A 13,561-nucleotide genomic window follows, 5' to 3' on the forward strand; every position below is an offset into this window, starting at 1 on the left:
TGCAGCATTCTGTGCGTGAAAGGTGCTGTATAAATAAAATAGATAAATATAAATAAGGCTCATTCATTCATTTATTCATTATTATTGATATATTGATTTGGGTTTTCTCCAGGTACTCCAGCTTCTTCCCACAGTCCAAAGACATGCAGGTTAATTGGTGACTCTAAGTTGTCCGTAGGTGTGAATGTGAGTGTGAATGGTTGTCTGTCTCTATGTGTCAGCCCTGGTGTATAAAGTAGCATAAAATGGACATACTAAGGTTTAGGGCAAGTACCTCAAAATCGCACTCAAGCACTTATTTGAATATACATAGTTACGTTCTGTGTACTCAATATGAAAAACGTGATGTTGTTTTTATTTACGGTGATAACGACACACATGTTTAGACATTCATGGTGTTGCATTCAGTTGTACTTTGTTTTCTGTTTCCGCTTTTTACTAGGAACTGCTTAACACTTTTGTTTTGTGAGATAAGAAATAGATATTGATTCTGTAAATATGGGTGATGCACAAAGGTTGAGTTAGCTGTTCACATATGAAAAATTTATATTATAGTTATTTGAAGAAATTAAGATCTTAATCACATCTTTTCAGTGTAAAGTTCATTTGAAATTCCAAGTTTGTTAAATTAAAAAATATGAAAGTACTTTAAGATATGTTTGTTTATATCCTTTGTTTTTTTTAATATGTATTTTACCAGAAGATAAATGTTTTGTAAAATAGTGGTTTCTATAATCCCATCCAGGATGAGCCAGATTTTTGCACTTTGCCACTAAACTGTATAAAAAGTGACTGAAATAATTATGTAACAAGTGAAAAGAAACCCAGAGAGAGAGGCTCAAACCCTGGCACTTGTGCACAGGTGAGAAAGGAGCTTTAAGTAAAGTATTTACCTCATTAACGCAGTGGGATGTGTCCTCGGAGACAATGGCACAAGAAGCATTTTCTCTTTTCACATTTTTATCTCTTACTCTCTCCATTCAGGAGCTGGACCTCCGGCCGATCGGACAGTGGTGATCGAAGAGTACAGGTTCTTGTCCCAGAAGCTGTTTGCGGCTGTCTCCGTCTTCGCTGGCCTCGGCATCCTGCTCGGCATCGTCTGTCTGACCTTCAACATCTACAACGGCAACGTCCGGTGTGTTCACTGAATCTCATCAATTCCCAGGCCTGCCCTGATAAACTAAAATACTGTGTGTGGATTCATTAGAGCTGCAACGATTGGCCAAGCGACAGAAAATTAATCTGCAAACATTCTGAGAATAAATTAACTGTTCAAGTCAGTTTTTAATAAAAAAAAAAAAAAAATGCAGATATTTAATGGTTTCAGCTTCTCAAATGTTTGGATTTAACACTTTTCTTGGTCTAAAATTGTGAATATCTTTGGCTTTTGGACTGTTGGTCAGACTAAAGAAGACATTTAATGAAACAATCTTGGGCTCTAGGAATTTTTCAGTGTTTTCTGAAACAGTGCTGGAAACAGCTGCTTGCTGCACCTGAAAACTTCACTGTGAGAGCAGTCACGGTGAGACAAGTTGCAGCCAACAGCTGAACAATGAGCTTAAACTCACTATAAAGCTCCGTAAAGTTGCATGGAGCTGCAGATTCAGCTGATAACATGTTTATCACTATAAGCAACTCCTTTCACATCGTCATTTGATACACTGTCATTATAAAAATATTAATTATAACAGCTTTAAAAAGTGTCACAGTTTCTAAAGGATTGCTCATTTAAGACTGTGATAGCATTTGACTTTTTCTTGCTTTTAAAAGTCGATTGGTTATGTATTTTTGTCTCCTAACAAGGCAGTTGGTGGCAAACTCATTTTGTAAAAACAGCTTAGTGAATAAATTTGATTTGATTTGATCTGACTCATAGTGTTTTGGCTGCTGAGATCAGCCCTCGGTGAAACTGCGTTTGAAATATAATCAAAGCTGGAAGAAGGCCTGCCTGGCACACCGGAGCCAGCCAGAGATCCCCAAAGGAACAAACCTCACTAGCTTTCCGAAGAACTCCCGATAAGCTCATGGACTTATGGGACTTTAAATCACTTTGACCCGGGTCAAACATAAAAATACTATGTTAGAAAGACATCAGAGATATGCTGCGGCGGGTTCACAGACTTGTATTAAGCTTAGAAATCCGAGATCAAAAGGCAGTTTTTAAAGGAAGTCTATTTGCATTTGGTCTCGGGCTATGCTTAAGCTGTGACAATGAAACCAGCTGCTAGATTGAGAAAAGCCACACCCAAATCACCAACTTTGTAGTCCCTAAATTCGAGAAGCAGTGGTGCCATTCAGCATTTACATTAACCTCAAAAGAGCGAAGGATCTCTGTTGAACATGTGAATTATTTTTTCTCTCTGTCTCACATCCTATAAATACTGACATTGGCACTTGGAGTGCAAATCAGCTCCGCCTGAGCAGCTGGGTGTTGTTACAGGATGTCTTTTCAATTCAGTACTCCTCAAACAGGTGACCTTCACGTAAAAAAAATACATTTAACCTCTGATGCGCCGTCTACTTTATCAATTCTCATTATTTTCAGCTTTTCAAAAAACCCTTTTAATGATAACCTCCCTCTTTGGAGGACGACCTTGTTTTCACGTTTATCTGAGATATCGCTCATCACTTATGCCTCGTAAAGGAACAAACATGAAGAGCGTAAAAGCAAAAAAACACCCACAATTTATCCCCCTTAAAGGTATACAGAAATAGCTTGTGTGCAATCACATGGCTATTATGATGCGCAAAATTCTGATGGAGGGCAGGAAGTGATAAATCCATATACTGGAGGAAAGTGACGACATGAAAGGGTTGGATGGACCTGCAGGCAGCAGGTGTCATCAGAAAATTGAAACTCATGTTGCATGTGATCCATACAAAACAAAGTAAAGTAATCTGTCGCTCAACTTGACTGATTTGCCTGGTGTGGATGCCATCACTGTTACAACCTCATCCTCCAGACCTCCTAACCTGAGTAACGTCACACAGTCGGCTGATGAAAGCGCTTTGCCGGTTGAGTAAAGTGCTTGAGTAACTGTTTTTTATATTTCAACTCTGTACATGGATGCACCGCTGTCAGGCTAGTGTTACTAGTTAACATTAACTAACTTCAGCTACAGTTTTCTACTTGCCCGGTCAACCATTCTCAGTAACTTCATGAATAGCGGTTAAAAATCTGGGTTTTTCCTAGTCGACCAATAGTCATCATTTAGGACCATTAGTCAACTAGTCGCCCGCGTGTTTATGGTATTAATTTAATTATTAGATGATATATTGTGGGCGGGGCAACACAATGGTTTGAGTTGAAGGTGTGAGAAAGAATAGTATCAGTAACATTGTTAACACTGTGCTACATTACAGAGAAATACAAAACCGTACTAATGAACCTTCATTAATATAGGCCTATATTTTATCTACAAGTGCACGTCACACACTGAGCGAGCCGCCTGTTAATGACGCTGTGGGCTAATGGGCATGTAGCTACTTCCATGTTTCAGATGATACGTCATGTTTGTAGTCAACCAATGAAGATGAGTTTACATATCACCTTGGGTTCATCCTTCACCTTCTCAAAATGATCCCACACTTTGGATTTCCTGCCCGACATGTTATTAACTAGCCTGTGGAATAACCACAGGCACCAGCCCTGGAAATTAGGGGCCATGCACATGCCTGGAAAACGCGAGCTCCAGCTCTGGGTGCTGCTCTTGTGCCTATTCTGTGCCAGCTTTCAAGAGAGCGGTGGCAGGTTGTGTCTGAAGTTGCTAAGCAACCTTAATAAGCACCGTATAGCCTATTTACCTGAAATCCAGCGTGCAGAGCTGCGTGAAGAAGGGAAAGATATCTGTCGGTTGTGATTGGTTTGTAACGTGACTCCTGTCTGACTGCTGAGCTTGGACACTTCCTGTGTCTCTCATTTCAAATTAAATTCCCACATGGTCCAGTCATATAGGTTTAAATTTATTTTGACAAGGCGCAACTCCTGATAGAGTTTCACATTTTTAAGCGACCAATGAAATCTTGCAGACTAATGACCTTTCTGGTTGACTAACGTTTGGTCAACTATTTGGGGGCAGCCCTAGTAAAAACAAAGTTGTCACGTCACATTGTGATTGCATCCAAATCGAGGCTTGTTTGACACTTTAATGCTTACGTTTGCAATTAGTTGACTCCACTCCTCCAGACTGAAGATGGAGGGTTTTTTAATACACATCCACCGTTTCTCAGTGACAGTATATTCAGGACTTAAAATGTCCTTTGTTTTTTCAAGTCGACAGCTCAAATCAAAGGCATTTGTGCAGTAACGGTGGCCTTTGCCTCCAGTCGCCTGCCCTCCATCTGGACAGTGCACAGATGTATGACATCACATGTAATGAAGCTATTGTTGGTTGCTGTTTGTAAACAGTGTTGCCAGTGAAAGTGAAAACCAGGGCCCCACTAGCTCACCCAGTAGAGCAGACCCCCCCATGTACAACAGCCTTGTCCCTGCTGCAGCCACCATGGGCTTGATTCCAACCCATAGCCTCTTGCTGCATGCCCCCCACACCCACCCACAGGATCCGTCCCGTCCAACAGAGGCAAAAACATCTGCGCGGTGTCCCCAGGAATGTAAAATAAGATGAAAATAAGAAAATTCAGGCAGAGGGCAGAGTCTCTGCAGGTAGAAACACTGCCACACCTCTACTGGGTCACACGTGACGACTGAAGAGCATTACTTCTGTCTGAGTCTATACATCGTTTTTCAGAAAAATCCTGTGTAGTAGACCTTTAAGTATCGGCTATTGTTAAAGCTTGTTAGTGATCTTCTGATGAGTCCAGTAAAGTTACAGTGACATTTGATCACAGATTGGTGATCGAAATATCAAAGCAAACATCAGAGTTTGGTCCCTCGGAATCACACAGGAACTTCTTTTTATTCAAAAATATTCAACAATATTTCAGGGAGAAATCCACATACAAGAGAAAAAGATGCCAGTGTTCCATGTATTAGTAGCCTCAAATCAAAGCAACCGAAAGACATGGTGCATAAAAAGGAAGAAAGCAGCGCTCCACATCAGAAAATAACTCCTGCAGCACACCGAACATCATAAATTCATGGTATGTAACAGCATTAAAGTTTTTTTTCCAGAGGTTTCAAAGGTTGGATTGGGGCCAGTGTGCATGTGTGAGTGTGTGTGAGATAATGTGTGTTTGTATGCAGGCTGTACGAGTGTGTGGCTGCACAGTAAATAAGCGGTGTGGCCTCCAGGCAACGCAAGGGCAGGTCAGCGGGATGAAAGAATATAAAAGGCACACCTACAGCTGCAGGATGAGCTCGAGCTGAGGGGCAGAGGAAAGCTGCCGTGCTGGGTGGGTGTTTGGTACAGTGCAGATTATATTAAACATCCTAAATCTGGAGTTTATAATACCGAATTTGTCTCTAATGTAGCATTATATCAACACACTGGGGCTCATTCACAAACAGTGCGCTTGTGCAAATCTGTGCTTAAACCAGGGGTGTCAAACTCATTTTAGTTCATGGGCCTGTTTATAAGTGTGTAGGCCTATCGTCTGTGGGACAGATGTAAAGCTCTGGGTAGCCCTGCACTAACATGATCAACTTTTTCGTATTTATCAGACTGAATATTTACAGAAGAAGGGAAAGATATCTGTTGGCTGTGATTGGTTTATAACCTGTCTGAAAGCTGAGCATGGCGACTAAGCGACCAATGAAATCTTGCCCACTAATGACCTTTCTGGTCAACTAACATTAGGTCGACTCTCAGGGGGCAGCTCTAGGATGTAGTGACAGTTCCGGCAAATATGACAAACAAAAGTTACCAACTGTAGCTTTAAACTGCACGTTTGAAATATCACTGACAAATGAACGTTAAAAACAGAAAGCAAAATGTCTTTTTTATGATTTAATACTTTTTTTGTTGTTGTTTTTGTTTTCCAAGATCTTTCTGGAGCTGTTTCACCACCACTGACTGCTTATTTTAATTTAGTCCCTTTCCCAGCTGTGAGCAGCTCATCCATTTCCTTTGTGCATTGCATTGTGGGAGAAGAGCATCCATCAACTGCGCACTCAAAATGGACTTTATTTTGTCTGTATACTGTCAGATTTGAGTATACTTTAGTTTGTCACTGTTCTTTTTTCCATGCTTGCCTTGTTTTGTATCCAGTTTCTGAAATTTCCTTTTTCTTTCTCACTTGAAGTTTTTATGATAAAAAATTAATGTTTAACCGCTTTCAATGGGCGCTGAATTGTTCCAGCGCTTCACACTAATTAGACTAATAATTGTCAGTCATACATTAAAGGAGATGCTCGGGAAAGAGCAGTGATCCACATTTGGACCTTTTGTTCACCAGACTGTCTAAACCAGGACATAAAGAGGATTCAATTTGAATTTAAAAAAAACAACATGAGAGAAATTAAAAGCAATCGTTGACATTTCTAAGAGCAGACAGAAAGGTCGCCAACACAATTAACACCAATTTACCTACATATTCACCGATTGTACTTTTGAGCAGAAAAGATAATTACCAGTGTTTTTCTAAATGTTTTTTTGCCTTAATGTGTGAATCTGTCTTTGTTTCAGCTACATCCAGAACTCTCAGCCATACCTGAACAACATGACAGCGGTGGGCTGCATGATGGCTCTGGCCGCAGTGTTCCCACTAGGGATTGACGGTCACCACGTCCACAGATCTCAGTTCCCCGTCGTCTGCCAGGTAACAGCACAAAGAGACAGACGCAGGGAGAAAAGAGCCAGAGGGCAGGATGAGGAGCAGGCCTGGGTACTGTCTGCAAATATTTGGTTTCACTGATTTGAGTGCCAAAACAGTTATTTTTACAATACGAGTGCAAAAGCAGCCCAGAGGACATTAAATTCAAATTTTTAAACATTTGTTTTTGTCCTTTATCAGTTAAAAATGTTCCAATTATTTGGATGAAAAACTATTAGATTGAAGGCCTTATTAAACCCGTTACAACCATTTAACTCCTCAAAGTCCAGCTGAAGTTGCATCCTCACCACTTTAAGCAGCCTAAAAAACAATTTTTATTTATTCATAGCATTTTCTTATCAGTTATGATTGACAGCAGCTGGCATCCAGCATCTAAACAGGTGACATTTGCTGTTTGATGTACTGCAGCTGAGCAGCTAATACGTTAACCAGCCTGCAAACTGACATTACCAGTGGATTTTGTGTTTAGTGGCTGGTTGAAGAAGCTGAGGTGAAGGATGAGACGTGTGTTCATGTTTTTAGGTAAGCTAGATGAGAAGGAGACATCAACAGAAATGCGGGTTGTTGTTTAATGTTTGTGTCCCCTGTGCTGTGAATCAGGCTGCTGTCTGACTGTTAGTCAGTCTAACGTCTGCCTGATAGAACAGTGATGTTACTGCTTTATGCAAATATGATTTAAAGCTATTTGATTGGCTGCATGATAGAATTCCCTCATCAGTTGTAGACGGAGAACTTGAAACTATGAATATATAAAATATAAATTTCCACGTTTTGGTTTCATGTAGCAGAAACATGCCCTTTCATTTCAGTCCGGCTTTAACACACAGAGCACAACAAACAGAATAGCATGCGATCAAGTCACTATGACGAGCACAAATTAATACACCGGAGCGGAGTTATGCATAAGAACGGGTAGGTGTGTCAGCGTTGATCTGCAGTTGTAGAGGATGTGAATAGAAAGACATCCAATACTAACATCACCCAGATGTGCCGATCACCAGGATGAGGAAAAACCAAACCAGAGGCCAGCATCTTATCCCCCGCTGCTTTCAGGCAGCCTTAGGATGCAAAAGCAGAAGGAAACACACTGGACATGATGACGCACACAATCACCGGCACCTTGGCATGACAAGACATGATAACCTGATGGTGTTTTTTCTGTTGCTGCACTGACGGAAGTAGAGCAATGTGGATCAGCGTGATAAAAGAAAACAATAAACAATTTATTTCAGGTGGTAACACATTATGTGACATTGTAAATGTAATGATATTACCCGAAATCCTGTTGGTAATGCGATATATTACTTTGTTACTGCTAAAAATCCCCAAAATTGAACTAGGGCAGGGCAGTATATTGATTTTATTTTGATATTGTGAGATAAGACTAGATATCGTCTTCGATTTTCCATGTCGTAATATCGTAAGTATTGTCTCCCTCTGGTTTTAAAGGCTGCATTACAGTAATGTGATGTCATTTTCTGAACTTACCAGATTGTTCTAGCTATTCTGTTTTATTTCTTTACCCACTTAGTCATTATATGCACATTACTGATTATTAGGGATGCACTGATTTATCAGCCGAACATCGGTATTGGTCGATATTTGCCGTCTTGACTGCCATCGGCCTGTCGTCAAATAAGATGATATTCACTGATGTCATCAATGTTGTGTACGCTAAAAAGAAGAACTCCAGATTAACATCGTCCCGTCATCCTGGGGACAATTGAAAACGTGTTTGAGACAAACAGTAATCGTTCGTGAGACAGCGTCGGGACAAAAGAACGCAGTAAACTCGCTAACTACACGTCAGGAGAAGCACCCTAAAACAGTGTCGACATCAGCAGGAGGAGAGCTAGTTAGCATTAGCATTAGCTGTTAGTTAACTTATTAACATCGATTCATTGTATTTACAGTGTTGCTGGACCTTGTGGATATTTTTGTGCCACAGATATTGCACTCTGCAGCTACAGCTGTCAGTTTTAGTGAAGCCCTACGCAACTGTGACATTAAGTTTATTATTAAGCAAACCCACATTTAGGTGTTGTGAAGCCCTGACAGTTGTGATGTTCCTGCTTGTGGCAAGCAGACACCTGCAAACCTCATTTCAGGAGTTTGGTCACGCAAACCTCGTGGATGAGAGACGATGAAAGTTTAAACGCTGACATAATTCATTATCTGTTTGAATGTATTTTGGTATTCGGTGGCACGGACATGATTTGCCGGGTGCCAGAATAGCACAGACGATGGGATCCCAGCACTAATGAGGAGTGGGAGTACTTTCTCTGTCACCCATGTTGAGTCTTTTTGTTGTGGAGGCGAGAGGGAGATTTCCATTTCTGTCGTTTCTCTGCTCTTTGTCCCTGTCCAGTTATTCTCTCTCATGCTTTGTTCTGCCTCTCTCCTGCACTATGCCTCTGACCTTTTACTCTGGATAGCTTTTTTTCTGTTTCTGCTGCAATCTCTCCATTTCCTCAAACTTATATCATCTCTTCTTCTATCATCTTTTTTCAGCATCTATCTATCTATCTATCTATCTAGTGTTTTCTTTGTTATTTGGAGTTTAGTTTCACTGTGGAAATGTCTGTTTTACCGTCACCGGTAAAACACTGACTCAAAGCAGTTTTACGTTACACTGTTCATTACCGAGGGGCTGCTAGCTACAGCAGTCGTAGCGAAAATGTGAATGTCCCTGTCTAGAGCCAGTGTTTGGTTTGTTCATTTTGGGCTACTGTAGAAACATGCCAGTGCAACATGGTGATCCCTGTAGATGAAGACCTGCTCCCTGTGTAGATATAAACGGCTCATTCTAAGGTAACGAAAACACTGCAATTCTTATTTTCAAGCTATTTTACACTAAAGAAAACATACCTTTTATATCATTTTCCATTTCTGCCAATATATCCCCATATATACCTTTGTGCCTTTTTTGTGCCAGCTTTCAAGAGTGATGAGGTTGTGTCTGAGGTAGCAACCTTAACAAGTACTGTATCACAGCCTATTTACCTGAAATTCTGAGTGCAGAGCTGATCTTCTTCCTGGCGCTGTTTATAAGTGTGTAGTCCTGTCATCTGTTGGACAGATGAAAAGTAGCCCTGCACTGAAATGATCAATTTTTCTATAGAAGGGAAACATATCTACTAGCTGTGATTGGTTGTTCCTCGTCACATGACATGTGGTGCGTGCTGCTGCGTTCCAAATGTTGAACTCTGCTGTCGCGCCTTGAAAAATAGGCGCTCGGGAGCTCATGCACACCACGTCGGCGTCGCTCTGGCATTTGAGCGGTGCTGCTGCGTGTCCTTATTGCAAACAATGAATCTGAGGGCGCAAAAAACGTGGCATGTGTATGGACCCTAAATCCTACACACTTTTGGCCGACAAAAAGCAATCTAGGGTCAACTCTGAATGATATTATTTTTACTTCATTGTGCCTCCTCTGATACCAAACCTAAACCCTTTGATGAAGGCATTTTGTAATTAAAAGTCTCCCCTCCTCTCCCCTCCTCCAGTTCCGCCTGTGGCTCCTCGGCCTCGGCTTCAGCCTGGCGTACGGCAGCATGTTCACCAAGATCTGGTGGGTCCATACCCTCTTCACCAAGAAGGACGAAAAGAAGGAGAAGAAGAAGGTAGGGAGGAAGAGTGGGAGGGAGGGATAAGCCTCTCAGCGGTCTCAGGAGAGCAGAGAAAGGATGGGAGAGGGAGGCCGGGCCACGCAGCCTGTGTGGCGCCAGCTGATAAAAAAAGTTAAGTTAAAAACTTTGCAGGTTTCCTAGTAACATAAGCTTCTAAGAGGCCAGCTCGGCACTGTGCTGGGGTTGTAGCGAGAGTGCGGGGATAAGGGTGTTGGACACACTCTGACACAGATACTGTACTTTATTAATGCACCTACACACAAGCGGTATTTATGCATAGAAACATGTAGATCGGGGGCAAACATAACCAGGCCCCTGATACCCACGTCATCAGCTTTATTTGCATGCTGGTGTGTGTGTGTGTTTTTGTGTGTGTGTGTGTGTGTGTGTGTGTGTGTGTGCCTCCTCTTGAAGATAGTGTATCCTGGAGCCAGCGAGATACTGCCAGTCTGCGATGTGTTGTGGGAATTTCTAAGACCTAATCAGAAGAATAAGAGATTAAGCCATTTATGGAATATTTATGAATATGGATGAGTATTAAAGTTCTATGCAGAAATCCAACCTTCGGGGGGTTTATTATTTGAGCCAAAGCACAACGAATCGGGTTGACTTTCAACTCTCTTCATGTCCACAGAAGGGCAATTTGCCAGAGAGCTCTGCATGAGTATTTAAAGAAACTTTCACAAATCGAGGGGAGAATGAACGCTTTTCAAATCATTTTTCATGCAACTCAAGTGAAGAGGCGCCCAGGACTGTGTAATGTGTTTTCTTCTTTATTTTATTTTTCAGTTTTAGTCATTGCACGCTTGAATGGCTGTTACTATGTTGGAGGTGCTGGGAGTAAGCCAGCGTGGTCGAATTTTAAAAAAAAGATGTGTGGAAATAAAGAGGAGGGTGTCGCAGGAGGAGAGCTCATTTTGGTGGCGTGTTTTTCGGTTACGGCTGTATTGCTTCCATTATGGCTTAAGTTAAGAATAATAGAGTTGATATCGGCCGCTTTGGAAACTGTCCACACAAAAGCAGTGTCATCTCAGTGTGTATAAATGATGATTTCAGGTGGCAGCACAAATAAAGCTGCCGCAGCTCTTTGTGTGTCGCCTGCAGACTCGCACACTCACACACACACAAACTCCTGCTGCTCCAAAAATATACACACTTGTACACACACATTCAGAAAGACAATTCGCATCCAGTCATCCAGAAATCACAAGGACGCCTGTCGTATTATTTGTCCTGGTTGTTTGTCTTTGTTTGTGGACTGCCTCGCGATGCCCTTGGATAGTGATGACTGTTGTTTGTGTGTGTGTCTTTGTGTGTGTGTCTTTGCTCACACAGCAACACTTGGAGCCATGGAAACTCTACGCAACAGTTGGAGTGCTGCTGGCTATCGACTTCCTGTCACTCATGATCTGGCAGATTGTGGATCCTCTGCACATTACAGTGGAGGTAGAGTACGAAAGACAGATGAGATAATTTGTGTGTCATTGCCCATTTGCACAGACCGTGCAGCCGCTGTCACGAGTCGATAACGCAGTAATGAGACACCGCGTCTAGTTTGTAGAAATGTTCTTTTGTTTTGATTCATCTTAGACTCAAAGACCACGATCTAAACAACAGCCAAACAGCAGTACCTTAACAGTGACACTCATGACCTGAGCTACACTATGTGTTTGTATTCGACAGTGTAACACTGTTAAAGGTCCCCTGTGGCATTTACTGTAAACATAAATCAGCATTCATCAAGCAGCCAAACAAACATGGTAAATTAATTTCCTGGCTCATTAAACATTTATTTTTCAAAGGTCTCATGTAATTGTTTAACTTCATTAAACCTGATTTAGTCAATATATTCAATGCTGAACCAAGCGACTATCAAAAGAGGAAGTGCCAGTAGATTGGCTAAGGAATGTTTCACAACACACACAAACAGGTTTTCTTTTGATCCAAGGACGTATCGTAAGACCAAAAAGAGGTTACACACACTTGAACTTAGCTTTATGATCAAGACTCAACATGAAAAAAATAGAAGTACCAGGGCTCACTGCTTTGCTGAATCTTCATTTTCAGCACTCAAAGTGTAGAACAAAAATGTGTAGCACACGATAAGTGAACTCCACTGAACACCACAGGCATGCACAAATAATGAAAGCCCTGCTGTCTTTGGAAATGTAAACACACACCTTTTAACTAAACTCATTTATTTTCTGTAACTGCTTATCCTGTTGGGGGTCTCAGGGGGGCTGAAGCCTATCCCAGCTGACATTGGGCGAGAGGCGAGATACACCCTGGACAGGTCACCAGACTATCACAGGGCTGACACATAGAGACAGACAACCATTCACACTCACATTCACACCTACGGACAATTTAGAGTCACCAGTTAACCTGCATGTCTTTGGACTGTGGGAGGAAGCTGGAGCACCCGGAGGAAACCCACGCTGACACGGGGAGAACATGCAAACTCTGCACAGATGGGCTCCCCCACACTGGAGTTTTGAACCAGGAACACTCTTGTTGTGAGGCGACAATGCTAACCACTGCACCACTGTGCCACCTTTTAACTAAATGCATACCATTAAAACCACATTCATTAAAAAGGCTTTGATAGACAATATTCAAAACCGGTAATTTACTAATGCATGTACTTATGTGATGCCAAGTCATCCTCCTCAGTTATTGTCATTATTCAGCTAGTGTCCCAGTCCCAGCTTACAGTGGAGTATATGAGGATATCCATATTGAAATATAACGGTTTTGGTTTCAATAGTTTTTACTGAATCTACTCAAAATGATCAGCTACTCCAACCAATTTCTAGTGCCGTGAAGTTATTATTATCATCATTAACAGGCATCCACAGTATATGAAAGATACAGATTTGCCCCTGAACAGGTAAGATAGCAAATCTAACCTTGCTGGAAGATATTGCAGCCTGTGACTTCAGGAGAGGCCAAAGTATTATGTTTGAAGAGAGTGACGAACCCTCATCAGCTGTGTCCAACAAGACGATCATACAACACTAGTGTGTCCGGGTCTTTATATGTGCATAGAAACAACTTCATCGCTTTCTCCATGATACACTTCTAGGCAAACTAATTTCCTCATATAGAGGAGAGGAGAGTAAGATTTCCAGGCACAATAGTGAACGAGGTCCAATGTCACAAGTTATCCATCTCATCATCTTTGGAGATTTCGCTCCTCT

At 41.6% G+C, this 13,561-nt stretch overlaps 1 protein-coding gene across 3 annotated transcripts in view; it reads left to right on the top strand.

Annotated features, from left to right (window-relative positions):
• The window catches only part of gabbr1a (gamma-aminobutyric acid (GABA) B receptor, 1a), a 121,772-nt gene that overhangs the window by 89,747 nt on the left and 18,464 nt on the right, over nt 1–13,561 (top strand). For all 3 annotated transcript variants that reach the window (XM_050047968.1, XM_050047967.1, XM_050047965.1), the window contains exons 16-19: nt 985–1,135; nt 6,585–6,717; nt 10,239–10,355; nt 11,697–11,807. In XM_050047968.1, coding sequence (XP_049903925.1) covers nt 985–1,135; nt 6,585–6,717; nt 10,239–10,355; nt 11,697–11,807 — 512 coding nt within the window. The remainder of the gene's footprint in view (nt 1–984; nt 1,136–6,584; nt 6,718–10,238; nt 10,356–11,696; nt 11,808–13,561) is intronic.

This window comes from Epinephelus moara, chromosome 6 (assembly GCF_006386435.1).
Source record: "Epinephelus moara isolate mb chromosome 6, YSFRI_EMoa_1.0, whole genome shotgun sequence".
Classification (NCBI taxonomy): domain Eukaryota; kingdom Metazoa; phylum Chordata; class Actinopteri; order Perciformes; family Serranidae; genus Epinephelus; species Epinephelus moara.